The sequence below is a fragment of the Dendrobates tinctorius genome, unplaced genomic scaffold (genome assembly GCF_039654945.1).
Source record: "Dendrobates tinctorius isolate UK_male_01 unplaced genomic scaffold, ASM3965494v1 ptg000040l, whole genome shotgun sequence".
NCBI classification, from domain to species: Eukaryota; Metazoa; Chordata; class Amphibia; order Anura; family Dendrobatidae; genus Dendrobates; species Dendrobates tinctorius.
This window is the reverse complement of record NW_027361708.1, coordinates 21,753,063-21,779,847: the sequence shown is the minus strand read 5'-3', so window position 1 is coordinate 21,779,847 and position 26,785 is coordinate 21,753,063. Positions and strand designations below refer to the sequence as shown.

The 26,785-nt window shown below is 47.7% G+C and overlaps 1 protein-coding gene across 3 annotated transcripts in view; it reads right to left on the bottom strand.

The window, feature by feature from the left end:
* WAPL (WAPL cohesin release factor) overlaps nucleotides 1-26,785 on the bottom strand; it is a 129,046-nt gene that overhangs the window by 17,264 nt on the left and 84,997 nt on the right. For all 3 annotated transcript variants that reach the window (XM_073574873.1, XM_073574872.1, XM_073574871.1), the window contains 4 exons: nucleotides 11,804-11,956; nucleotides 1,753-1,960; nucleotides 771-859; nucleotides 391-486 (listed from right to left, as the gene is read on the bottom strand). In XM_073574873.1, coding sequence (XP_073430974.1) covers nucleotides 391-486; nucleotides 771-859; nucleotides 1,753-1,960; nucleotides 11,804-11,956 — 546 coding nt within the window. The remainder of the gene's footprint in view (nucleotides 1-390; nucleotides 487-770; nucleotides 860-1,752; nucleotides 1,961-11,803; nucleotides 11,957-26,785) is intronic.

The window sequence follows — 26,785 nt, the reverse complement described above, 5'->3', positions numbered from 1 at the left end:
AGCTCTACTGTTACATACAGTTGTTGAGTGCAGGTCATAACATTTGATAGGTGGGGAGACTGTCTGATAAGTCAAAAACATATGCCATGCTTTGACAACCCCTTTAAAAGTATGTTGAAGGGTGGAGAGTGCAACCATTTTTCTAATTTTGAGATGTAAGCTGTTTTTTGGTATGCATCTATTCAGACTAGTTCTTGATGTGCCGTAATTTTTTTTGTTATTTGAAGGGTGGAGAGGGTTTGGTACTAATAATGACTACAAAAGTTACAGGAATAATCAAGCGAAACTTAGACACAAGGATTATCAACCTACTTCTAAACTAGATGTACATAGGCAATTGCCAATATATCTAACAAGATGATGTGTTAAATAGGAAAATATGTTACTTACTGTAAGATTCATGAAACTGAGAAACTTCTTCAGCATCTCAGTCATTATTGAGAAGTCTCCATTGGGTAAATGACTCCGTACAGTAGTCACATTGATCTAAAAGACACCAATTGTTTTAAAAGAACTGCATCAGTACTGAGCTGAATACTAAACACCATTTGTGAAGCAAGGGATTATTTTCTAATTTATGCAATCGGAGATGAATGTTAGTGTATTGAACTGATGAAGTAAGAACTTCACAAGGACTCCAGTTCCCCTGATGAACTTTGATATTTGAATTAGCTTGCACACAAATAGGAGAAAATGGATGACATTCCTAGAGAACACAAGGATATACCATTACATGCACAAAAACGCTAGAAGTAGAATTATGCACTGACCGGACTTTCCTGACAGAGACAGCCCAAAAGCAAAGCTGTGTAGGAGGCAACGATGCAATCTTCCATGTGCTTGCCTGCATGCTGAAGAGCTGCAAGTAAAACATACCAGTAAGTGTTAGATTAAACTACAACCCAATGATAAAAAAAAAGCATAAACTGTATATACTCAAGTAAAAGCTGAGTTTTTCAGCACATTTTTTGTGGTGAAAAAGTCCCCTGAGCTTATACTCGAGCGAGGGTCCCAGAAGACGGAGAGGGAGCGGCAGCGGGTTACAAGAGGCAGGAGCCGGCTGCTGCGCCTTAAGCCTGTGCCTGCTGCTAAAGAGTAATGAATATTCAACTGCGCTCGCAGAGAATATTAATTTCTCTTTATCAGCACGCACACGTGATCGCCCCGCCACCTCAGCTGCTGGCATCAGAACAAGAGGCTGCGAGGGACCACAGGGACAGTAAGTAGAACGGTTTATTTTTTTATGTTTTTCTGATGGGGGCCATGCATACCAGGATATGGATGAGGGGACAATGCATACCAGGCCTACACTCGAGTCAATAAGTTTTCAAAGTTTTTCGTGGTAAAATTAGGTGCCTCGGCTTAAAATCGGGTTGGCTTATACTCGAGTATATACACTAGTTACATTGTCATCTAAAATTAAAAGGTGATTTAAAAACAATTTTTGGTTAATGGGGTAAAATTATATTAAATGGGTAATCTCAAGTTTGGAAGTTTTCCAGGGAATACAGTATAACTTGCTGGTCTTCGGCAATGCTCATAAGAATGCACAACGTCATATCCCAATGAACTCTTCCTGGCGATGGTGTTGGGGCCAGTAGAGAATGGGGGACAACACAAATAGATTCCATAAAATCTACTTTTATAGTCTAGTAAGGAGGTAAAACCTGGTTAGAAACAAGAGCGCAGATGTAACCTAAGATGTGTATTACACCACTGCTCTATAATGGTTTTCATATCAGTAGTTGTTACCTTTATTAAGGTCAAGTTCTTCTTCCTCTTCTTCCTTCTTTGGAGGTTCTTCTGTATTTGGACTCTTTTCTGCAGACACCCACTGGATCTCTCCTCCGGTCTCCTGCCACTCACCACTCTTGTCATGCTGCGCTGTAGGGACTTCTTTGATCAGCTCATCGGTCTGACTTTCCGCTAACAGAGCCGCTTTCTCTCTCTCCAAGAAAAGCTTAATAAGAGAATCATTACATCCATTAGTTTCATTTTTTAAGTTACAAACTACTAAATACTGCAAAAAAAAAAATAAAATTAAAAATTCCAAACTATTTCATGTTGACTCCGCTAGATCTACAAAGTAGGCCATTTATATGGATACACCTGGGTGGGCCATGTATATGGATACACCTAAATAAAACGGGAATGGTGATATCAACTTCCTGTTTGTGTCACATTAGTATATGGAAGGGGGAAAACTTTTCAAGATGGGTGGTGACCATGGCGGCCATTTTGAAGTCGGCCATTTTGGATGCAACTTTATAAATAGCCCACCCAGGTGTATCCATATAAATGACCCACCCTGTATTGTGCAAGAGCATGGTGTACAGAGTTCATTTTATTAGGTTATTTATTTGAATATACAGAAGTATTGGGACCAAATTATTCTTTGACAAAGGGGACATCTTAAACTTGTGATATATAAAACAAGTAATGTCACAGTTTACTTATTAGTTTGGATTTTGTTTACAGCGTGTTGGCCTAGCTTGTCGGCCACCTCTACAGTCTGAATGCTTGCAAGCTTTTTAGTGTTGCTCTGTACCTGACGGATAGCTGGATATAGCCAGCTTCAGAGCCAGGGTGCGCTGAAGACAAAGCTGCCTATGCCGATAACATCGGAGGAGGGCACAGTTCAGGTCAGCAGCACGACTATGCACCTGGTCCTGACTGTCAACTGGAGCTGTTTAAATGGCTAGTACAGAGACCCACAAAGAATACAATTAAGACTGGCATGCAGGAATAGATGGATTTTTGGTTCTTACCGTAAAATCTCTTTCTTGGAGCCTTCATTGGGGGACACAGAATACCATGGGTGTATGCTGATGCTGCTAGGAGGCTGACACTATGCAAAACAAGAACATTAGCTCCTCCCCGGCAGTATACACCCACCGACAGGCACTAGGCACCTCAGTTGGTGCAAAAGCAGTAGGAGAAGCAACGGAAACTCTCTAAACATATGTACCAACCCAACAGGGGACTCAAAGACCCAACACGGTACAATTTAAACAGGGAGGGTGCTGTGTCCCCCAATGAAGGCTCCAAGAAAGAGATTTTACGGTAAGAACCAAAAATCCATCTTTCTTTATCGCCTTATTGGGGGACACAGAATACCATGGGACGTTCCAAAGCAGTCCCAAGGGCGGGAACAGCAATAAGGAACGAAAGAACAGAAAAGGCTTAGGTCGGCCGGTGCGCCACCGCCGCCTGCAGAACCTTCCTACCAACAACCGCATCAGACGAGGCCTGGGTATGAACCCTGTAGAACCTCGCAAATGTGTGCAAGGACGACCAGGTCGCGGCCCTGCAAAGTTGCAGAGCCGAAGCCTGGTGTCGAACGGCCCACGAAGCTGCCACAGCCCGGGTGGAGTGAGCTCTCACTCCCGGAGAGGGCCGTTTTTCCTGAAGTCGGTATGCTTCCTGAATGGTAGAACGAATCCAGCGAGCAATCGTGGATTTGGATGCCGGAAGCCCTTTCCTGTGACCTTCAGAGATGACCAGCAATGAATCGGATTGACGAAGTGAAGCGGTCCTAGCGAGGTAGACACGCAAGGCTCTAACAACATCCAGCTTGTGGAGTGACCTCTCAAGAGGGTGAGAAGGAGCCGGACAAAACGATGGAAGAACGATATCCTCGTTGATGTGAAAGGAGGAAACCACCTTTGGCAGGAAGGAAGGAACGGGCCTGAGGACGACTTTATCCTGATGGAGCACCAGATAAGGAGAACGGCATGACAAGGCCGCTAACTCAGAAACTCTTCTGATGGATGTAATGGCGATCAAAAAGGTCACCTTCCATGACAAAAGCGACAAAGGAATGTCCTGGATGGGCTCAAACGGCGCCTTTTGGAGAGCGCCAAGAACGAGATTGAGATCCCACGGTTCTATTGGTGAATGATGAGGAGGAGCCACATGAGCGACTCCTTGGAGGAACGTCTTAACCTGCGGTAAGGAAGCGAGCTCTCTTTGAAAGAGGATAGACAAGGCAGAAACCTGGCCTTTCAGGGTACTGAGAGACAGACCCGAATCTAAGCCAGACTGGAGAAAACCCAGTATGGACGGGATGGAAAAAGCCATTGGAAAAACTTTTTTATCGTCGCACCAACGGAAAAAAGCCTTCCAACACCTGTGGTAAATGCGGGAAGAGGCTGGCTTCCTGGCTTTGATCATCGTCTGAATCACCTGACTGGAAAAACCTGATTCTCTTAGAATTGCGGCCTCAACGGCCATGCCGTTAAATTCAGAGACCGAGAATTCTCGTGGTAAAGGGGGCCTTGCGAGAGAAGATCCGGACGGACTGGAAGTCTCGAGGGAACGTCCGCGAGCATGTTCACCAGTTCCGCATACCAAGGCCGTCTCGGCCAGTCTGGAGCCACAAGAATTACTGGAACGCCTTCCGATTTTATCTTCTTGACCACTCTTGGGATCAAGGCAAGAGGTGGAAAAAGATAAGGGAGTTGGAACTGGGACCACGGAATTACTAGGGCATCGCAAGCGACGGCTAGAGGATCCCTGGACCTGGCTACGAAGCGCGGAACTTTGTGGTTCATCCGAGATGCCATAAGTCGACGTCCGGAGAACCCCAGCACTTGCATATCTGATCGAAGACTGAGGGATGGAGAGACCATTCGCCTGACGCTAGGCCTTGACGACTCAGAAAGTCGGCTGCCCAGTTTTCCACCCCTGGAATGTGCACGGCGGAGATTGCTGGGACGAAACGTTCCGCCCAGCGCAGAATCCTGGCCACTTCTGACATGACTTGGTGGCTGCGCGTGCCGCCCTGATGGTTTATGTACTCCACAGCCGTGGCGTTGTCCGACTGAATGCGGATCGGCTTGCCGACGAGAAGGGGTTGCCAGCGAAGAAGGGCCAGAAAGATTGCTCTGATCTCGAGCAGATTGATAGGAAGAAGAGCTTCCTGAGGGTTCCAGTGTCCTTGAGCCGTCCTCTGATGAAAAACCGCTCCCCAACCCAGGAGGCTGGCTTCGGTGGTGATGACTTGCCACCGAAGCGGGAGGAAGCACCTCCCTTGTAGGACTGATGTAGACATCGTCCACCAAGTGAGGGATTGCCTCACTTTGAGGGGGAGAAGGATTGGCCGGTCTAAGGACCTCGTCGTCTTGTCCCAGGCTGAAAGGAGGGACAGCTGAAGAGGACGAAGGTGGAACTGTGCAAAGGGCACTGCTTCCAAGGAAGCTACCATCTTCCCCAGAATTTTCATGCAGAATCGAAGGGGAATGGGCGTTGGTCGTTTGAGGGCTCGAATCCCTTTGAACAGAGCCGCAAATTTCTCCCTCGGAAGAAACACCCGGGCCAGGTTCGTGTCGAACTCCATGCCTAAAAAGGTTAGACGCTGAGTGGGGCTGAGGACGGACTTTTCTTTGTTGACTAACCATCCGAGACGGTCGAGAGTATCCAGAGTTATCTGAAGACTTAGGAGACAGTCTTGACGGGACGAGCCCTTGATTAAGAGATCGTCCAGATAAGGAATGATGAGAATCCCTCTGGATCGAAGGATGGCCATGACCGTCGCCATCACTTTCGTGAAAACACGGGGAGCGGAGGCTAGGCCGAAAGGGAGAGCCGTGAACTGGTAATGATCGTCCTGAATCGCAAATCTGAGATATTTCTGATGTTGCAAGCAAACAGGGATGTGAAGATAGGCATCCTGTATGTCCACAGAGCAGAGGAATTCTCCGGGTTCCATTGAGGCTATCACCGATCGAAGGGACTCCATTTTGAAGTGAAGAATCTTCACGTGGCGATTGAGCAATTTGAGGTCCAGGATTGGCCGCAGGGAACCGTCTTTCTTCGGGACTACGAAGAGGTTTGAGTAGAACCCTGAAAACCGTTCGTCTGAGGGAACGGGAACAATCACTCCGGCGGAAAGAAGGGAGGAGACGGCCTGAAAGAATCCTGGAATGTGGGACCGTTGTCTTGGAGGACGAGAAAGGAAAAAACGCCTGTCTGGCGGGGGAAGAAAATTCGATCTTGTAACCGGATGCGATGATTTCTCTGACCCAAGCGTCATCGACAACCGACAGCCAAGCGTCCACGAAAAAGGAAAGTCTGCCTCCCACCCTGGAAAAATTTCCAGGTGGGGGTGCCCCGTCACTTGGAGGCAAACCTACCGGAACGGGCACCTGAGGACCTGGAGTATTGTCCTCTAGATCTCCAGCGGGGAGCGGGTTTGTAAGAAGGTTTCTTCTGCTCTCGCTCCCTAGAAGCGGAAGGACGCTCTTGCTGGACAGATCTCTCTGTGGACGAGAACGGACGAAAGGGCCTAAAGGGCCGAAAACCCTTTCTATTAAAGAAGCGTCTTGGTCGAGACTGGGGGAGAGAAGTACTTTTACCCCCAGTGGCATCGGAAATTATTTGATCCAGTTTGGCCCCAAAGAGCCTAGAACCATGGAAGGGCAGATTGGTGAGCGACTTTTTGAGGTGGTATCCGCATTCCATGACTTTAGCCAAAGAACTCGGCGTACAGCTACTATATTGCTGTTAGCCCTAGCTACACAACCGGCCGCATCTAAGGAGGCGGCTAAAAGGTATTTACCCGCGTGATTAATTTGATCTGCCAGATCTGCCAGCTCGTCCTGGGGAGCTGCCGCTAAGATGCCCCTGCGAAGAATTTTTGCCCAAGCCGAAATGACTTTAGCTACCCAGGAGGAGGCGAAAATAGGGCAGAGGGAGGCACCGGAGGCCTCAAAGATAGACTTCGCCAAAGATTCTAACTGCCTGTCCGTCGGATCCTTAAGCGATGCACCGTCTGGAAGGGACAGAACTGTCTTAGAGGCTATGCGAGAAACGGGAGGGTCCACTTCAGGGGCTTTGGTCCATTTAGAAAGCAAATCAGCCTCAAATGGGTACAAAACATCCAAATACCTGCGGCCCGAAAAACGTTGCTCAGGGTGCTCCCAATGTTTGGCTAGAGTAGTATCAAACTCGTAGTGGTTTGGAAAAGTTTTAGATGGAGGTTTTGACCGTTTAAATGGGACAGAACATTCCTGAGGAAGGGGCTTGTCCTGCTTAATCTCCAGGGTTTGGAAGATGGCTGAAAGAAGAGTATCGACCATACTTCGTGTTTTAGACATGTCATCTGCTTCTGAACTAGATCCTGATTGTGGATCGTCGTCTGACCCAAGGTCGTCCACTGAAGGAGACGGACCCCTGGGTGAAGCAGACGGGCCTAGCGAACTGGAAGACGAGCACGATAGGAGACGCTTCCTGGACATCCTATTCGGCCTGTCCCTCTGAAGGTCGCGGTCAGGAGCGGACGACTCACCCTGAGAGGCGTTCGGAGCAGCGGTGGCTGAAGATAGCTGAGGCAAACGTTCTAGGACCTGGACCAGGGACTGAGAAACTTTGGTCAGATCGGATACCGACAGACATGGCTACGGCCCATTCTGGGAGAGGAGAAGTGCCCCCATCACGGGGATCTGTGTGCTCCTGAGAGGCCGACATAGCTGAAGGACTGCAGGACGGGCAGAAAGGAGATGGCTGACCTGAAGCCCACTTCCTTTTACAGCGCGCACAGGCGTAATGAGTAGCGGTGGGCCTGAAACAGAGATCCCCTGCAGGGTTGGGCATAAGGAAAACTGCGCTGAATGTCCGCGGAAATTGGGGAAAGAACTGCGGAGGAGGGCTAATATCTCTGCATAGAGCAGAGCCTACCTAGTTCCGGCGAGCAGCAGAAACGCTGAAGTGTCCCCCAAGCAGCGCAGAAAAGCAGGACCGAAGAACAGGAAATGCCTGATGAGGTGAGCGGTGGGCGGAGCTTAGCGGCTGAGCCACAATTGGAGCAGAGATGAAGGAAGGGGATGAGGAGCCCAGTGATGGGCTAAAAAAGGCGCGAGGAAAGCGCGCTCAGAAAGAGGAGGAGGCGCTCTGAGAGCGGGCAACAAAGTGAAAGTGAAAGTAAAAAACCAGCGCCGCAGCCCTGTGATTAAAACGCCCAGGAGGAGAAAAGAAAGTCCCTGTAATGGAGGTACTGGCGCGCAGGAGAGATGTGGGAAAACATGGCCAGCTATGAAAACAGGGAGTGAAAAACCCCTGTATTCAGCCTTGTAATATGAGTGGAGAGGCGCGTGGCTGGTGAGAGCGGCGCCCGACAGGCAGGGAGAGGGGCGGGAAATTCAAATCCTGGTGATGTCCAGTTACCCACCAATGTGCCCTTTGGGGATGCTGCGGGCTGGAGGGATCGTTCAGGCACCTACCTGAAGTCCCTGAAGAGGATGACCACAGGGGCCTCTCACTAGGGTAGTGGCCGCTGTCCTCTGTACCCGCTTTCTGTAGAAGACGGCATTAACCTCTTGATGGCGAGGGGAATCTTGCGATCGCCGTCTTCCTCTCAGCCCTGTCCCGAGAGAGGGGTGAGGAGGGGGATTTTTGGCAAGGACCAGCCACCTGTCCGCATCCCATAGCACCCGGAGGTGATATGGGACAAAGTCCTGCCATCGCACTGAGAGTTGCGATGTGGGATCACCACACTGCTCGCTCAGCCGCCTGATATGGGAAAGCAGAGTGAATTTTCACCCTGTTTCCCGACTTGAATCTGCAAAATAAAAGACAAGAGAATTAAAAAGTTCACACTAGAACACCTAAAGAAAGAAAAGGTTAATTGCGGATCTGGGAAGATCCCGGTCCGCCTCCTACAGACACTAAGCACAAACTGAGGTGCCTAGTGCCTGTCGGTGGGTGTATACTGCCGGGGAGGAGCTAATGTTCTTGTTTTGCATAGTGTCAGCCTCCTAGCAGCAGCAGCATACACCCATGGTATTCTGTGTCCCCCAATAAGGCGATAAGGAAAATATGCTACCAACTCATTAACCCACTTCACCCCTGAGCGTGTTTTCACCTTTTTTGACCAGTGTCACTTTATGAGGTAATAACTCTTCCACATATCCCAGTGATTCTGAGAACATATTTTTTCCTGACATTGCACTTTATATATTAGTGGTAATAATAACAATAATAATAATAATCTTTATGGTAAAATGGTAAATTTAGGTTGAAATATTTTGCATTTACTTGTGAAAATATCGGAATTTTGGTGAAAATTTTGCAATTTTCAAACCTTCAATTTTTATATACTTAAACCAATTGACCCATGTTGCACAAAATTTATGAACAACATTTCTCACGTCTACTTTACATCAGCATCGTTTTTGAAACACACCCGATACCTGCGGTTTTGGCTTACTCATTGCTTTCTATGGGTGAAAAAATGCTGCAAAAAGCACGGAAAAAATAACCCCGATAGAAGTGACATGCTGCATTTTGCAAAAACACAGCAGTTTTCCAAATCAGTAAGAGAAGAAAAACAACTGTATACATGAGATTTCTGAAATATCATAGCTTTTGCTAGTACTGTAAAACGCAGCAGATATGCAACATGTGAAAATGTCTGAACCTAGAAATACCCCGTATGTGGCTGTACAGTACTCCTCAGTCACATGGCGAGACTCGGGAGGGACAAAGCATAATTTGATTCTAAGAACAAATTATTGTAGAAGAGTTTGCAGACTCCATATAGAGAGCCCCTAGGTGGCAGAAGAGCAGAATACCCCCCTCATGTGACCCCATTTTCTGGGAATATATCTACAGGTGTAGTGACCATTTTGACTCCATGAGTATTTTCCAGAAACAAGCAGCAGTGGATGTTGCTGAGTGAAGACTGCAAATCTGCCATTGCAGTGCTCAGTACATTACGCCCAGCTCATGTTTCTGGAGACATGCACCTGTAAATTAGGCAGGCTTTCATCACTATTGAAATGCCAAACGTGGATGCCAAGTGCAGTTAAGGCACATTGTGGGGCTCTGAAGGGAGGAGTGTATTAAGATTTGGGAGCACAGAATTCGCTGGATTTTTTTTTTTTTTGGGGGGGGGGGGGGGATTTGCGAGGAGCCATCGCACTTTTCCAGAACCTTTGTACTACCAGTAACATAGAAGCCCCCTATATCTCCATGGATGGTTGTCAGACCTGAGCAGGAACTTGCATTTTTTGGGGGATTGAGTTGAAGCTTTTATTGCTAACATTTTACATAACATTTGGGATCACAATTATCCTGCACTCAACGCTGAGCACTTACATCAAGATCTAAATGACACGATTCAGGTAAAACCCCAGATCCATTCCCTATAGTCTGGCAGCAGAGTTACTCTGGGCTCCATCTGGCCTCTGTTCAGCGATGTCCTTTTCATAGGTGCACAAAACTGTGGCAGAAAGTCCATTTATGCACGCTTAAAAAAGACAAATACTGCCAGGTCACAGGCCAAACAGCATCCACAGTGCCTCCATCTGCCTCATTAAACTGAATCTTCCGCTGCAAGTTCTGTCTGAATCACGTATTTCAGAGGTTTACACGGAAACCCCATGTGAGAACTTAGTGTAGAGCAGAGGATGTGCGCCAAGCTTTACTGCAATCTTTGGGAGGCACAATGAACAGGTGAAAAATTGGTTTCATATTTTTTTATGCTGTTCCTCGTGCGGTATAAGTGATTAGGCAACTTTATTCTTTGGGCTGGTGTGCTTACAGCGATACCAGATTTATATAGTTTATGTTTGGCTGTTGTCACACAAAAAGGCGCTTTTTTTTTTTGCAAAGCAAAGTTTTTGCATCCCCATATTTTGAGCGTTATAATTTTTCTATATTTCTGCCAACAGGGCTTGTGCTTTGCGGAACGAGCTGTCTTTTTTTATTGGTAGCAATTTCAGTCACATAACGTTTTTGGATTCCTTTCTATTTCGTTTTTTGGGAGAACATTGATTGGTCAGTGCGATTACAGCGATATCACATTTATATGGCCGGGAGAACTACAATACCCAGAGAGATTAGCAAAATTAGGATTATTTAGTCTAGAAAAAAAACGACTGAGGGGCGATCTAATAACCATGTATAAGTATATAAGGGGACAAAACAAATATCTCTCCAAGGATCTATTTATACCAAGGAATGGTCACAAAAGGGCATTCTCTGCATCTGGAGGAGAGAAGGTTTTTCCACCAACATAGAAGAGGATTCTTTACTGTTAGGGCAGTGAGAATCTGGAATTCCTTGTCTGAGGAGGTGGTGATGGCGAACTTAGTCGAGGGGTTCAAGAGAGGCCTGGATTGCCTCTGGGGGCAGGCACTGGTACCCACGAGAGGTAATCTTTGCACTATTGTTCTTCAATAGTCCGATTTTTATTGCGTCAGTGTTTAGAAATCGTTTTATACCAAGAAATTTAACTATTGTCTGTTGACGCAAACTTATGTGTAGTATATTAGTCTATGCATTGCCTATGTAGAACGTGGTGGGTTTCCATTGCCATTTTTTTGTTTTCCCACTTTTTAAGTATTTTGTCTTTGTTCTGATTATTTTGTTAATAAAATTTTGTATTTTTAATGATTTATGGTTCCTGTGTACCTTTTTTCTTCTTTTGATTTACCAGAAATCTGGTGTAAAGACTTTGATGTATTGGGGCCGGAGAATTTCATTGCTGCATACACACCTCAGTTTAAAAACGGATTTGTGTGTCCAGCCAGTGAGGCTCCGAGAATGTCATTCTCATCCATTCTGCACAGAGGAAAACAGAAGACATACATTGCACTTCACTGTTTCATGCATTATTCACTGATCCATTGCTAAGAGTCAATGAATAATTAGCTCAGACAGTCTTCCAGTTTCACTTTTTAAATATGGAGAAAAAAACAAATGCAGCACAAGAAAAAACAGATGTAAAAATAGACACAGATGTGTGACTGTAGCCAAGTACTAATTTGGCCAAAAGCGGAGCTATAGAGTGAGCAGCTCTTACCTGAACCAATGCATGCACTGCACCAATGTGCCTGGTTTCTACGGTTAACTCTTCCCCCTCTCCAGAATCATACGATTGTATAGTCTCCATATTAACAAGGCAGTGCCGGTTTCTAGCACTGTACTCCACCAAGTTGATCAATAAACCCAAGCCCTGAAATTTTAAAGGAAACAAAGAAAAGTTAATTTGTAAGAATCTAACACTCCCCTTAAGCAAACAAATGCTGTTTTTGGATTATTTTACTACAAACTATGTATTTTACGTGATAAACATCGTACAAGGAGCGTTAACCATCTCCTAATCTTGGATATACTAGTACATTCTAATTGGAAAGATGATCCCACAAATGGACAGCACAATTATGGCAAAGCCTTGGTTTAAGTAACATCCTGAGCCACTGATTCCTACTTTTGTGGCATAATCAGGAATCCAATTTGACACCTCCAGCCTCACAGAAATTGACTTTTTCAAAGTGTTTTTCTCTGAGGATTTTGTAAATCTCATGGTGTCCCAGACAAATCTGGACGCTTGCCAATTTTTATCACAAAATCCCACTGCATTATTTTCCAACTGGACTCCTGTAGGCGCCGTAGAAATTATGATGTCTTGGGGCCTGGTTCTTCACATGGAGATAGTGAAGAAGACACAAATTTGGCAATGTTGGATTGTTGACTTTTTTTTTTTTACAACACTCGACTTTTCCCCATTGTTATGGCCCGGACACACTGAGGTCATCCACAAATTTTTGCATTACAATGATGATACAAAAAGTCCTCCCTGAGATGACCTCAACTTTGACCGACCTTTCAAAGTCCGGCCAGTCATCGACCAGTTCAGCAACAAGTTTGCTGATGTGTATGTTCCCCCATGGAGGAGTCACTAATACATTTCAAGGGGAGGCTTAAATTCAGGCAATACCTGCACAGTAAGAGAGCCAGGTATAGAAATAAGCGTTACAAACTAAGTGCCTCACGGTACACCCACAAGTTTAAGGTTTATGAAAGGATGGACACCTGGATTCAACTTCCTGAATGTCCCCCTGCTTCTAACAGAGTGGGAAAGTTGTGTGGGATTTGGTGCGGTTTCATGACTTTCATACTTACCTTGTGACATCTGTCATTCAGCTGTTCTCCCCTTCTGTTTGGTTTAAGGCACCTTTTTAGAACATTTGCATATGATTTTATGTTGAGACAATAAAATATTTATAAACTATATCCTTAAGGCTAAGTGCACACGTACTGGAACTCTCGTGGAAAATACAGCGAGAATTCCGGAATTCCAGTCCGCGGGAAAATCGCATTTTAAATTCCCGCGATTTTCCCGCGGAAAAACTAGCATTTTGCAAGCGTATTTAGCTTGCAAAATGCTAGCGTTTTCCAAGCAATCTGTAGCATCGCTTGGAGAACTGATTGACAGGTTGGTCACACTCATCAAACATAGTGTTTGACGAGTGTGACCAACTTTTTACTACTGAGGCCGCCTATGCAGCATCAGTAGTAAAAGATAGAATGTAAAAAAAAAAATAAAAAATGGTGTTATTCTTACCTTCCGACGTCCCGAGCAGCCGTTCCCAGTAATCCTTTGCGAAAATGCCCGTGATGACGTCCGTTCTCGCAGGATCGCGATGTGTCGCGGTCATTCGCGATGACGTCGCGCGAATGACCGCGAGACTTCGCGATCCCGCGAGAACGGACGCCATCGCGGGCATTTTCGCAAAGGACTACTGGGAACGAGAGCGTGAAGAGAAGCGGGAAGACTGCGCGGGACGTCGGAGGGTGAGAATAACAATATTTTTTTTTTTAAATTCTATTTTTTACAGGGATATGGTACCCAAAGCCCGGAGGACAGTCTCCTCTTCTCCGGACCGTGGGTACCATCCGCAAATGTTCTGCTTACTTTCCGCATGGTGTGCACAGCCACATGCGGGAAGTAAGCGGAACAATGCATTCCTATGGGTGCGGGATCGCCGCGATTCCGCAAATTAATGAGCATGCTGCGGTTTTTACCGCTAAGCGATTCCGCCGCGGTAAAAACCGCAGCATTAGCACAGCATTGCGGAATCCCATAGGAATGCATGGGATGCTTATTTTTCGCGTTTTCGCGGCAAAATCGCGCGGTTAAAACCGCCGCGGAAACGCGAAAAAAACGCCACGTGTGAACTCAGCCTTAAGAATTACACTTTCTAATCTACACACGGCTCATGTTGTGTGATCTCTTTGGTTTCTACTGTTATGGAATGTTGCCAAGCTTCTTTCTGGTGTATGACTATCAGGTATAATGTCATAAAAATTAAACACAATTACTTAGTTTTGAAAAATTTCCGTAAAAAAATTATATATATATATATATATATATATATATATATTTTCGGAACTTAACATAAACGATATCTAACTAAATTTACCGCTAACAAGGTATAATGTGTCAAAAAACCCGTCAGAAACACAGATTATAAGAAGACTTCTAAAGTCATTAAGTGACATGTTAATGACTTGAAAATTGCATGTCAGACAGGGGTTAAACACTGTCATTTCAGGTTAAGCATTCTGTTGAGTGTGTACGTACACGCAGAATAACTATTTTTGGCTATTAAAAGCCTTGTATCCTGCATTACTAAATAGTTTCCCCTCTGAAGGCTCCAACTACAATTTTTAGTGTTCTCTGAACTAGTGAGAGGAGACCACCTGCTGTAATAGCTCACACCCACCGTACACAGAGAGTGTAGCTGTGAACTCTACACTGCAGCAAGCTGAAGGGAACCTGTGCGCTCCAACACAACCCTAAAAACACCCACAATGCAACCTTTAATACACTTTCAAACAAGCTACTTTTAGCGGCCTATTCTTTTATAACCATAAAATTGTAGTTTGGTACAGAGAGTGACCAGTCAAGAGGGTACTGTTTTCCCCTGACTAATCATCCACTAATCATGTTATCACACCCCATGATTTGCAAAAGCAGTTTCACTATTGCTGAAACTGTTTGACGTCACTTGCGGGGGCAGTGCTGGTCTTTGCTTGCTCGTTCTATCTTTACACTCTCTTGCCGGCTCGTCACTTCTCATCAGAGACGGCGAGGGAGCACATTGTCACCCCACTGAGAATAAAAGCAGAGATATTCCTAGCAAATTATGCTAATAATAATCAAAAATAAGTATAAAGCCCCCGTTACACACTGCGATATCGCTAGCAATATCGCTGTAAAGTTACCGATTTTGTGACGTTGCAGCGATATTGCTACATGTGATACTTACCTCTGACCGGCTCCCCCGCTGATTATCGCTGTTCGTGCGAGAAGCTCCTGGACCATTCCTCGTCGGCCACTTCCTGCAGCGCTTCCTGTGGCACCGACGAGCGATGCGTGGAGCCGGGCGGGAGGACGCAGGATCGCCGCGTCTGACAGGTAAGTAAAGTTCCCTGTCCCCTGCGATGTCGCTTGTGAGATCTTCCTGAGTGGCAGCTCACTAGCGACCACCCAGCGATTCACCAGCGATCCTGACCGCGTCATATCGCTGGTCGGGATCGCTGGTGAGTCGCTAGGTGTAACGGTACCCTAAGTCCAGTGGGACAAAGTTTTCTAGCATCCAAATAGGACTGTATAAAAAGCTGTTCTACGCTACAAAAGAGAGAGGATATAAGAAGAGGCGTAACATGAACAATAAAACAGGATTTTTGGGTTGCTTACCGTAAAATCTGTTTCTCGGAGCCTTCATTGGGGGACACAGAGACCTTGGGTGTATGCTGCTGCCACTAGGAGGCTGACACTATGCACAAAAAAAGATAGCTCCTCCTCCGCAGTGTACACCCCACCGACCGGCAGAGAAATCCTCAGTTAGTGAGAAAGCAGTAGGAGAAGTAACAGAATAGGTTGACAACATAAACAACTCAACTGTAACCATTCAACCAAAGTAAGAACAGGAGCTGTAAGACATGGGAGGGTGCTGTGTCCCCCAATGAAGGCTCCGAGAAACAGATTTTACGGTAAGCAACCCAAAAATCCTGTTTTCTCGTTCGCCTTATTGGGGGACACAGAGACCTTGGGACGTCCCAAAGCAGTCCCTGGGGTGGGAAACAAACTTCCATCAGGCCAGCGGACTCACCACCGCGGCCTGCAGAATCCGTCTACCTAGGCTGGCGTCCGCCGAAGCGTAGGTGTAGAATTTCACAAACGTGTGAACCGATGACCATGTTGCAGCTTTGCAAAGCTGCAGTGCGGAAGCTCTGTGGCGCACCGCCCAGGAGGCACCCACTGCTCGAGTAGAGTGGGCCCTGATACCCGGAGGGGCTCCGCGACGCTTAACACGGTAAGCTTTCAGGATAGCCGATCTGATCCAGCGAGCAATGGTGGCTTTTGACGCCGGGTGACCTTTCCGCGCTCCATCAGGGATAATGAAAAGAGACTCTGTCTTTCGCAAGGAAGTCGTCCTAGACAGATAGACTCTTACCGCCCTAACCAGGTCCAGCTTGTTCAAGGACCGCTCTCGGGGATGAGTTGGATTCGGACAAAAGGACGGTAGCACGATATCCTCGTTGAGGTGAAACGAGGACACCACCTTCGGAAGGAACGAGGGCGGAGGCCGCAGAACTACCTTATCCTGGTGGAGAACCAGAAAGGGAGAGCGGCACGAAAGAGCTGCCAATTCCGACACGCTCCGGATGGAGGTGATGGCCACCAGAAAGGCTACCTTCCAAGAAAGGAGAGAAAGGGAAATATCCCTGAGGGGTTCAAAGGGCGGACCTTGCAGAACCTCAAGAACCAGATTAAGATCCCATGGATCCACGGGCACCCGGTACGGCGGGACCGTGTGAGCCACGCCCTGAAGAAAGGTCTTAACCTGAGGACGGGAAGCCAACGTTTTCTGAAACAGAATGGACAGCGCCGAAACTTGACCCTTCAGGGAACTGAGGGCAAGCCCCGCATCCAATCCTGCCTGAAGAAACGCTAGGACTGAAGGGAGCGAAAAGGACATGGGCGCGACGTCATTGGTCTCACACCAAGTGAAATAGGCCTTCCAAGTACGGTAGTAAATCTTGGAAGATGATGGCTTTCTGGCTCGGATCATGGTCTGAATTACCTGGTCGGAAAATCCTGCTCGTTTCAGAACCTCGGTCTCAACAGCCACGCCGTTAAATTGAGCGGCCGAGAATTGGGGTGGCAAATCGGACCCTGAGACAGCAGATCTGTTCTGTCTGGAAGCTTCCAGGGGGCGTCCGCGAGAAGGTTGACAATGTCCGCGAACCAAGACCTTCTGGGCCAATTCGGGGCGATGAGAATGACCGGAAGTCCTTCTGCCTTGATCTTCAAAAGCTTGGGAAGAAGAGGCAGAGGAGGGAACAGGTAGGGAAGTTCGAACTGGGACCAAGGAACGGCCAGGGCGTCGGCGCCCACTGCCAGAGGGTCCCGAGACCTGGACACGAATTGTGGGACTTTCCTGTTGAGGCGAGACGCCATGAGGTCTACATCCGGGGTTCCCCACCGAAGGCAGAGCAGATGAAACACTTCCGGATGTAGGGACCATTCTCCCGCCGCGAGACCCTCGCGGCTGAGAAAATCGGCGGCCCAGTTGTCTACGCCGGGAATGTGAACCGCGGAAATTGTCGGGACGGAAATCTCCGCCCAACGAAGAATCTTGGACACCTCCTCCAGGGCTGAAACACTCCGTGTTCCCCCTTGGCGGTTGACATATGCCACCGCTGTGGCGTTGTCTGTCTGAATCCGTACCGGCAGTCCCTTGAGGAGCCTTTCCCAGTGGACCAGAGCAAGATGGATCGCTCGAATCTCCAGAACGTTGATCGGTAGCGCTGATTGCCGATCCGACCATCGACCCTGAACAGTGTGGTTGCGGAACACAGCACCCCAACCGAGGAGACTGGCATCTGTGGTTACTATCTGCCAGTGAATGGGAAGGAAGGATCGGCCCGATAGAATGAGAGGTGACGACAACCACCAGTTGAGAGACCGCTTGATCCGGTAAGAAAGATGGACAGGGCGATCCAGGGACCGAGGCGACCTGTTCCACTTCGACAGAATGGCCTGCTGGAGAGGCCTGGCGTGAAATTGGGCAAAGGGAACTGCCTCTATCGCCGCGACCATCTTTCCCAGGACCCTCATGGCTGTACGGAGGGATGGGAATCGCGAGGTCTGCAGCGATCGTACTTCCTGCTGCAGAGAGAATCTTTTCTTGTGGGAGAAAGACCCTTGACCGACGAGTGTCGAACAGAAGACCTAGAAAGACCAGGCATTGGGTAGGAACCAGACAGGACTTTTTCCTGTTGACGATCCACCCGAAATTGGAAAGAGTGTCTAGGATGATTGACAAACTTTGGTGAGCCTGTTGGAATGAGGGAGCCTTGGTCAGAATATCGTCTAGGTAAGGGAAAAGAACGAGGCCTCTGACTCTCAACAAGGCCATCAACGCAGCCATGATCTTCGTGAAGACTCTGGGAGCGGTGGCAAGACCGAAGGGCAGTGCGACAAACTGGTAGTGGTGCTGTCGAATCGCAAAGCGCAGGAACTTCTGATGTCCGGAGAAAATTGGAACGTGTAAATAGGCATCTTGGATGTGTATTGAGCACATGAATTCCTGCTCCTCCATGGAGGCGATGACCGAGCGAAGCGACTCCATGCGGAAGTGGCGAAGGCGGACCCTTTTGTTGAGCAGCTTGAGATCCAAGATGGGTCGAACTGCGCCGTCTTTTTTCGGCACTACAAACAGGTTCGAGTAGAACCCCGTGAAGCGCTCTGATTCGGGAACGGGCACAATCACCCCGGAACTGAGGAGAGCGGCGATAGCTGTAGAGAACCCAGGGATCAAGGCTGGATCCTTTGGAGGCCGGGATTCGAAGAAACGATCCCGTGGGAGAGACACGAACTCTATCTTGTATCCTGAGGATACGACCTCCCTGACCCAGGCGTCCTCCACGGCGGCCAGCCAAACGTCCCTGAAGGAAAGAAGTCGACCTACCAATTGGAAAGGACCCTCGCGTGCCCGATGATAGTCATGCTGAAGTAGACCGTCCAGATCTAGATCTGGACGGTCTGCCCTGGGAGGAGTGGGGTCGCCAGGAAGGAGTGGGTCTGAAGGAAACTTTCCTTCTCTCCTGGCGAGCCTGCGGTCTCTGTTGGCTGGAGGAGTTGTCCGCCGTATTGAAACGGCGGAAAGTCCGAAAGGGTCGAAACTGACGCCTTAGTGGGGGTCTGCGAGGCTTGGACTGAGGGAGGAGTGAACTCGTGCCTCCGGTGGCGTCCTTAATAATCTGGTCCAATTGGGACCCAAAGAGGCGCACCCCCTGAAAAGGCAGGTTAGTGAGGGACTTTTTAGAAGACAAGTCCGCTTGCCATGCCTTTAGCCAAAGTGTACGTCGAATTGCAATAACGTTGCTTGACGCCTGAACTGCACAGGATGCAGCATCCATGGAAGGGGAGAGAAGATAGTCCCCAGCATGGGAGATCTGATTGGCGAGATTGGCCAAATACTCCGGTTGCGCCTTATCTAAGATGCCCTGCCGAAGGTCGTCTGCCCACGTGGCTATGGTCTTTGCTGTCCAGGATGAAGCAAAGATTGGACACACCGCCGCTGAAGCCGCTTCAAAGGCAGACTTCGCCAGGGATTCTATAATCCTGTCATTAGAATCCTTTAGGGACGCCACGCCTGAAAGCGGGAGAACCGTGTTATTGGATAGCCTGGACACGGGCGGATCGACCGAGGGAGAGGCCGACCAGTTGTCCGTGAGCTCCTTAGCAAATGGGTAGAGTATGCCGAGACGTTTTCCTCTTTGAAAGCGTCTGGTCGGATCCTCTCTTTCCTTGGTAAAAATTTTCCCAAACTGGGAATGGAAAGGAAAAACCCTGGAGGGAGTTTCTGCCCGTCTGAACGAAACCTCCTGATCTGAGGATTTCGCAGTGGAGTCAGCAATATCGAAGGTATGATGGATCGCAGCAATGAGGTCCTGCACTGTGACCTTCATGCTTGCATCCTGGTCTGAATCCAGCTCTAAAATCCCCTCAGATGACCTGTCCGAAAGCGCTTCCCCTGACTCGGGAGAGGAGGCCCGAGAGGGAGACTGGTGAGAAGGGCTATGCGGTGAGATGGGACTAGGAGAGGATTCCGGCTGGGAATCTTGCCTGGGTCTTTTGCGACTACCGCTGGCTGATTCAGATGGAACAATTTGGGGCCTGCTTGGCCCTGCTGAAGAGTCCAGGGGCAACTTATCAAGAACGGCCACCAGGGACTGAGACACCCTGGTGAGGTCTGCCACTGATTGAGATAGCGAGGAGGCCCAGCCAGGCATGGGGGGCTCACTCTCACCTGGGGCCGCAGATGGCTCCTGGACGGCGTCAGGCTGAATTGGATTGCTACAATCCAGGCAGAGGGGAGTGGACTGGCCTGAGGGAAGTTTGCGATTGCACGAAGAACATGCAAAGTACTTGACTAAAGTGCAGGGGGGGGCGGTAGAGCGGGTACGATCAGACTTAGACATAGTGAAAAGCTGAGGTAATGCCGGAAGGTTGGGGGACAGAGGGTGGAGAAGGGTCAGTCTGCAGTGCAGAGCTACTCACGGTCCGGTGTCCCCAGAAGCGATGCTCTGCGACCTGTCAGTGGATGCAGGTCAGCGCGAAATCCGGCCGACAGACCACCTGAAAAACCAGCTGGAGAAGATGCTGTCCAGTGAGGAGCTGGTGCCCGGCTAACAGGCTGGGAAAATGGCGCCGTCCTGAGAAAAAGCGCGCCTTAGGAGAGGAGGGAGGGCGGAGCACCACGCAGGGTTAACAATTCACCGCCCTCTAGCCAATAACAGGCTGGGCAGGTGAAGGACAGGCGGTGGGAGGGCCTGGGAAGAGCGGGAGAGAAGCCCGCTTAGAAGAAAGGGGCGGGGGGCGTGGCCGCGGCGCAGCGGTAGGCCCGAACTGAAGCCGGGGCCTAAATTAGTTGCGGCGGCCGCCTGTCAGCAGGGGGTCGGCGCGGAGGTCCGAAAAGGTGGGACGCCGCAGTCTCAAGTCGCTCCCCATGGGAAAAAACCCTGTTCCCAGAAAGGGGGGAAGGAAGGGGGGGGGGGGATGCCCAGCAACATTGAGCTGCCTATAGCCTTGTGGCGACTGCGAGCGACCGCAGCGCCTACCCCTGTGACCATTGAAGAGGTGACCGTCGGGAATGGGCAGCCAGGTAAATAAATATGAAGCCGGGGCCTAATACTCACCCATCCACGATCCGTTACCTGTCTGAAGAAGACTTGCGTCTCATCCAACCGACAGGCTCTGGTAGGCGAGTGGGAGGGAGACTGGCGACAAGGACCCCTGGAGTCGCTGGCACGTCTTGGTGTCGGCGTCCGTCTGGCTGGTCCTGCCGCGGAGAACTGCAAGGATACCGGGTGGCAGTACACGCCGTACTTGCAGACTCCATGTGGGAGTACAGATGTGACTTTTCACTCTGTATCCCTCCGTAGAACCTGAAAAGGAACGACGCACGACGAGGTAGATATGGGTCTAATAAAAGACCCGTGTCCACCTCCTACTGACACTAAGCTAAACTGAGGATTTCTCTGCCGGTCGGTGGGGTGTACACTGCGGAGGAGGAGCTATCTTTTTTTTGTGCATAGTGTCAGCCTCCTAGTGGCAGCAGCATACACCCAAGGTCTCTGTGTCCCCCAATAAGGCGAACGAGAAAATTACATTATTATGTCTTTTACGTAATTTAAAACACAAACGCCAATATAGTGTAAGGTGAAGAGTTAAAGAAAATAAGTGGCACCACAAGACGGAAGGCAAGAGCAAGATGTAATGCTAATAGACAATGTAGTCAAATAATGAAAATGCACAAATCAGTATCAACATAAATAAGACTTGGATCTAGAGACTAGAAAAAAACAAAACATAGGTTATTGACTATATTCCCATAACCCTCAAAATTACGGCTAAAGTGCCTGCAATACACATTGGATAGAACACTGGAACATAGATGTGAAGACCAAAGTATCCTACATTGATGTAATGAATATAATAAACATATCTTACCTCACACCATGCAATGGAGTCACTTCCCCTATGCGCGTTTCGGCGTCGTGCCTTCACCTTGCACCATATTGGCATTTTTTTAAACAATGTTTGTCTTTTAAATTATTTCTAATAAAATATTGTAATTTTATTGTTCATCTTACGCCTCTTCTTATATGCTCCCACTCAGAAGAATGTGCACTATGTGACAAGATCCTACTGACATCACGAAACAATCACTGACCTCAGGGAGACCAGTCAAAGAAAACACTGCGGCAGCCGACAAAGGCGCTCAATCAGTGAAATCCTAGGTGCAATGCTCCCTGGGAAATACAAATATGCAAATAAAGTCCGTGGAGCCTCATTTAAGAGTCTCAAACATGGGACTAGCCAGATCTTCCTCCAGGGAAGGACCCAGCCAAGGAGTGGCTCCTTTCGGAAACAACCATTACCACGATACTAAGTGGCCCTTTAAGTCAATATCCAGCTCTTTACGAGTTTACAGATATGACAAGGGAAATACCAAGGCCAGGTATCAATCCACAGACAGCTGTTTCGGGGTGTTGCCCCTCATCAGTGTGGAGTAGGATTCTGCCTAGGTGGGAGCAATGCCTAGTAGACCAACATCACGAAACAATCACTGACATCAGGGAGACCAGTCAAAGAAAACACTGCGGCAGCCTGGAGGAAGATCTGGCTAGTCCCGTGTTTGAGACTCTTAAATGAGGCTCCACGGACTTTATTTGCAAGATCCTACTGAGCATGTCAGAACTGGCAACCAACACATGCTTAAATATACAGATTCAATACTAAAAGTAAATATTAGTTTTGTACCACTCCTTTAAAAACCAAAACAACAACAACAAAAAAAACCTATATACCTGTTTGGCATTGCCGTAATTGTAGTGACGTGGATAATCATGTTAACAGCACAATAGACGTTGCAAAAAACAAAACCTAAAAATCCTATGCGCTTTCTACGCAATTTCACCACACTTGGAATTTTTTTCCTATTTTCCAGTACACTGAACGGTAAAATGAAAAGTAATCAAAACTACAACTCGTCATTCAATAGTCAAGCCCTCATATGGCAATGTGGATGAAAAAAACAAAACAAAAGTAATGGCTCTTCAAAGAGGAGAAAATACAGAAAATCCCTTGGAAGTTGATAAATTCCTTTATACATGCTTTTTCCTCTCACGGGGGGGGGGGGGGGGGGACGCAATTAATAAGTTTACTATGGTTTCATAAGATGGCTGCAGACATATCCGAAGCACAGACAAGTTTGGGTTGTGTCAGTACAGTAAGCTGCACACTTATGAGAGCCCTCCAGCCTTATAGTTCTGCTCGCTATGAAGAGACACAGGGGAGATGTGTGCACATCACAGCTCAGATACCATATCAGCTGCCTCCATACACAGCAGACATCAGAAGTGGTGAGGAGGAGGGCCGAGATAAAGGCTGCGGTGGGAGACATAGTTTGCTACTGCTACTAACCGCAGCATTTCTTGACCCTGTTAACGGTGAGTAAACGCTGCGGGTTGGACGCTGTGTACATCCGCAGTGCCTAACCCGCAATGGACAGATGTTACAGCATAGAGGATGGGATTTCAAGAAATCCCATGCCCACTATGCGTGCACCGATGCCTGCGAATTACCCGTGAAGATGGACATGCAGTGCGCCTTTCCAGAACGCAGCATGTCAATTTATCTTGCGGAGACGTGTATTGGACACGGTGATTCCGCACAGTTCAATGAACACAAGTGGAATCACCCGAGTTCAAAAGTCAGTGATTTGGACGCAGCAGCCTTAGAAAACGGTTTCCTACCGGGGCCTGCCTCTCAGCCCTCCTCCTCCATGACCCACACATTCACCACCAGCTTCACTTATGTCCCTCATAGCCATCACACAGTTCTGCAGCTCTCTGTCCTGACACAATCTCTCCAGCTATGCTCTGGATGGGCCATTATCATAAACCTAATAAACAGGAAGAGATTACCGTATATACAGCAATTAGAAGTATTTGTAATAATGTGTTTTCTTTTTTCCCCAATTAAGTCACTTTATTTCCCAGAAAAGCTCATTAATGCTTCCAAGCAGTTTTAATTCTGTAGCTTCATAGAAATATGATGCCTCAGAATAAAGTCCCCAACTGTAGCAGTGAAAACAGGCAAAATACTAAAGCGTTTAAAGGGCTGCTGAGACTGGACAACAATATGCAAACAAGAGAAGAAAAAAAACCGATGATCTCTCATTGTGTGCAAAACGGCAGTCATCCCTCTTATGCACCTGTACACTACTGCAACCAGGCAATAAAAACACGTATTATGGTAGAGAGTGCAGTGTTTCCCGCTTTGAAGCTTCATAAAACTGGACAGTTGAGAAGGATTATAGCCTGGTGACAAGCTAATTAAGCCTTGGTAACACTGGGAGGCTGTGTACCCGTTTTTTAAGCGTTTTTTTTCACATCTAAGCATTTTTACCAGCAAAAACGCTTAAAAATGCTTACAAGAAGCATCCCATTCATTTTAATGAATTCCGCACTTTTTGTGCATATTGATGCGTTTTTTTCAGCAAAAAAAACGCAGCATGCTCATTAATTTCGCGGAAAAATCTGCATTTGTAACTATATTCTATGAGACTGGGGATGCTCCGGAAAAAAACGCATAAAAAACGTGCAAAAAACGTGTTTCCTGGGAAGGAGTCCGGTTTTTAGTCATGAATATTCTGCATACGTGGGTACATAGCCTAAAGCAGAATGTATTCCTAGGTTTTGTTAACCCAGACAGGAAACATGTCACAAATCAAAAATCGATGCTCCTGTCATGTAATCACACCGATGGGTTGTCATGATAGCCGGGTGTCTGCAGAAGACCACCGTGCCTGTCATTATGATACTAAGAATGCCAGCTTCTGACCGGTGTTCACAGGAGATCGTAATTTCTGCTATGTGTAGCACAGGCGATTGGATGATCGCAGCTTTAAGTTTCCCAAGGAGACTACTCACAATACAGTGAAAAAGAAAAAAAACAAAACTTTAAAAACAAGAAAAAAAAAAAGCGAATTAGAAAAAAAGTTCAAACCACCCCCACTTTTGCTGCACTGTAAATAAAAGAATAATACTGTATATACTCGTGTATAAGCCGAGTTTTTCAGTACATTTTTTTTTCCAGCAAAGATCCCCTTCAGCATTTACACAAGTCAAAGTCCCACTTACTTGTTCTCCGCTGCAGCGCATGTGTTTCCGGATCTCTCCTGGTCATCTGCACGCACCTGCAGCCTCTGTCAGTGTTCCGGTGACTGCCGACAGGGCTGGTGAGCGGAGTTAGCACCGAGGCAAGTGCTGGGGTCTTGAGCAGGCAGGGACACTGGCAGGCAATGGGGGCCAGGTGCCTGTGCCGCCATTTGCTCAGGCCCCCCGTACTTGCAATATTCACCTCTCCCCATTCCACTGCTGCGATGTCTTCCGCGTCCTCTGACTGTGACGTTAAGGTCAGAGGGCGCGATGATGTGTTTAGTGTGCGCCCTCTGCCTGAACAGTCAGCGACGAGAGGCGAGTATTTCATTTCATTTTTTTGTTCATTATTTGGGCATCTTACAGGGCCCATCATAAACTTTATGGAGCATTATATGGGGTGTATATTGTATGGAACATCTTATGGGGCCCATCGTGACCTTTATGGAGCTTTATATGGGGCGTATTTTGTATGAAGCATCTTATGGGGCCCATCTTGAACTTTATGGAGCATTATATGGGGCCCATCTTGAACTTTATGGAGCATTATATGGGGCCCATCTTGAACTTTATGGAGCATATTATGGGGCGTATTTTGTATGGAGCATTTACCAGTAGCTGCTGCATTTCCCACTCTAGGCTTATACTCGAGTCAATAAGTTTTCCCAGTTTTTTGTGGTAAACTTCGTTGCATCGGTTTATACTCGGGTCTGCTTATACTCTTGTATATATGGTACACATATTTGGTATTGCTGCATTCAGAAAAATGCAATCAAAATCTAAAAGTAAATTACCGTATATACTCGGGTATAAACCGAGATTTTCAGCCCATTTTTTTGGGCTGAAAGTCCCCCTCTCGGCTTATACGCAAGTCATATACCGGGGGTCGGCCGGGGAGGGGGGAGTGTCAGAGATCATACTGACCCCCCCTGGTGCGGTCTCTTCAGCCCCCTGCTTGTACCATGTTCTCGGCGCTGCTGTTCTTCCTGCGTTCAGCGGTCACATGGTACCGCTCATTAAAGTCATGAATATGCGCATATACATGACTTTAATGAGCGGCACCATGTGACCGCTGAACGCAGGAAAAGCAATGGCGCCGAGAACATGGAACAAGCAGGAGGGTTGCAGAGACCTGCGTCAGGAGGGGATGAGTATGACAGGGTGAGCCATATTCACCTGTCCCCGTTCCACCACTGCGCATCGCTCTGCTGTCTTGCGTCCTCTGGCAGTGACGTTCAGGTCAGAGGGTGCGATGACAGTTAGTGCTCGCCCTCTGCCTGAACAGTCACTACAGAGCCGGCAACGCTGATGAGCAGCAGCGGCAGCATATGGGGCATAATCTATGGAGCATCATATAGGGCATAAACTATGGAGCATCTTATAGGGCATTTTATGGGGTTATAATCTATGGGGCATTCCATGGGGGTATAATCTATGGGGCATAATCTATAGAGCATCATATGGGGCATAATCTATAGAGAATCCTATGGGGCATCTTATGGGGGCATAATCTATGGAGCATCTTATGGGGCCATAACCTTTATGGAGCAGCATATGGGGCATATTATTCTATGGAGTATCTTATGGGGCCACTATTAACCTTTGTGCAGCATTACATTGGGTGTATTTTGTATGGAGCATCATATGGGGCCCATCATGAACTGTATGGCGCATTATATGGGGCATATTTTTTTGTATGGAGCATCCTATGGAGCCATCATGAATTGTATGGAGCATTATATGGGGCTCCTGATTC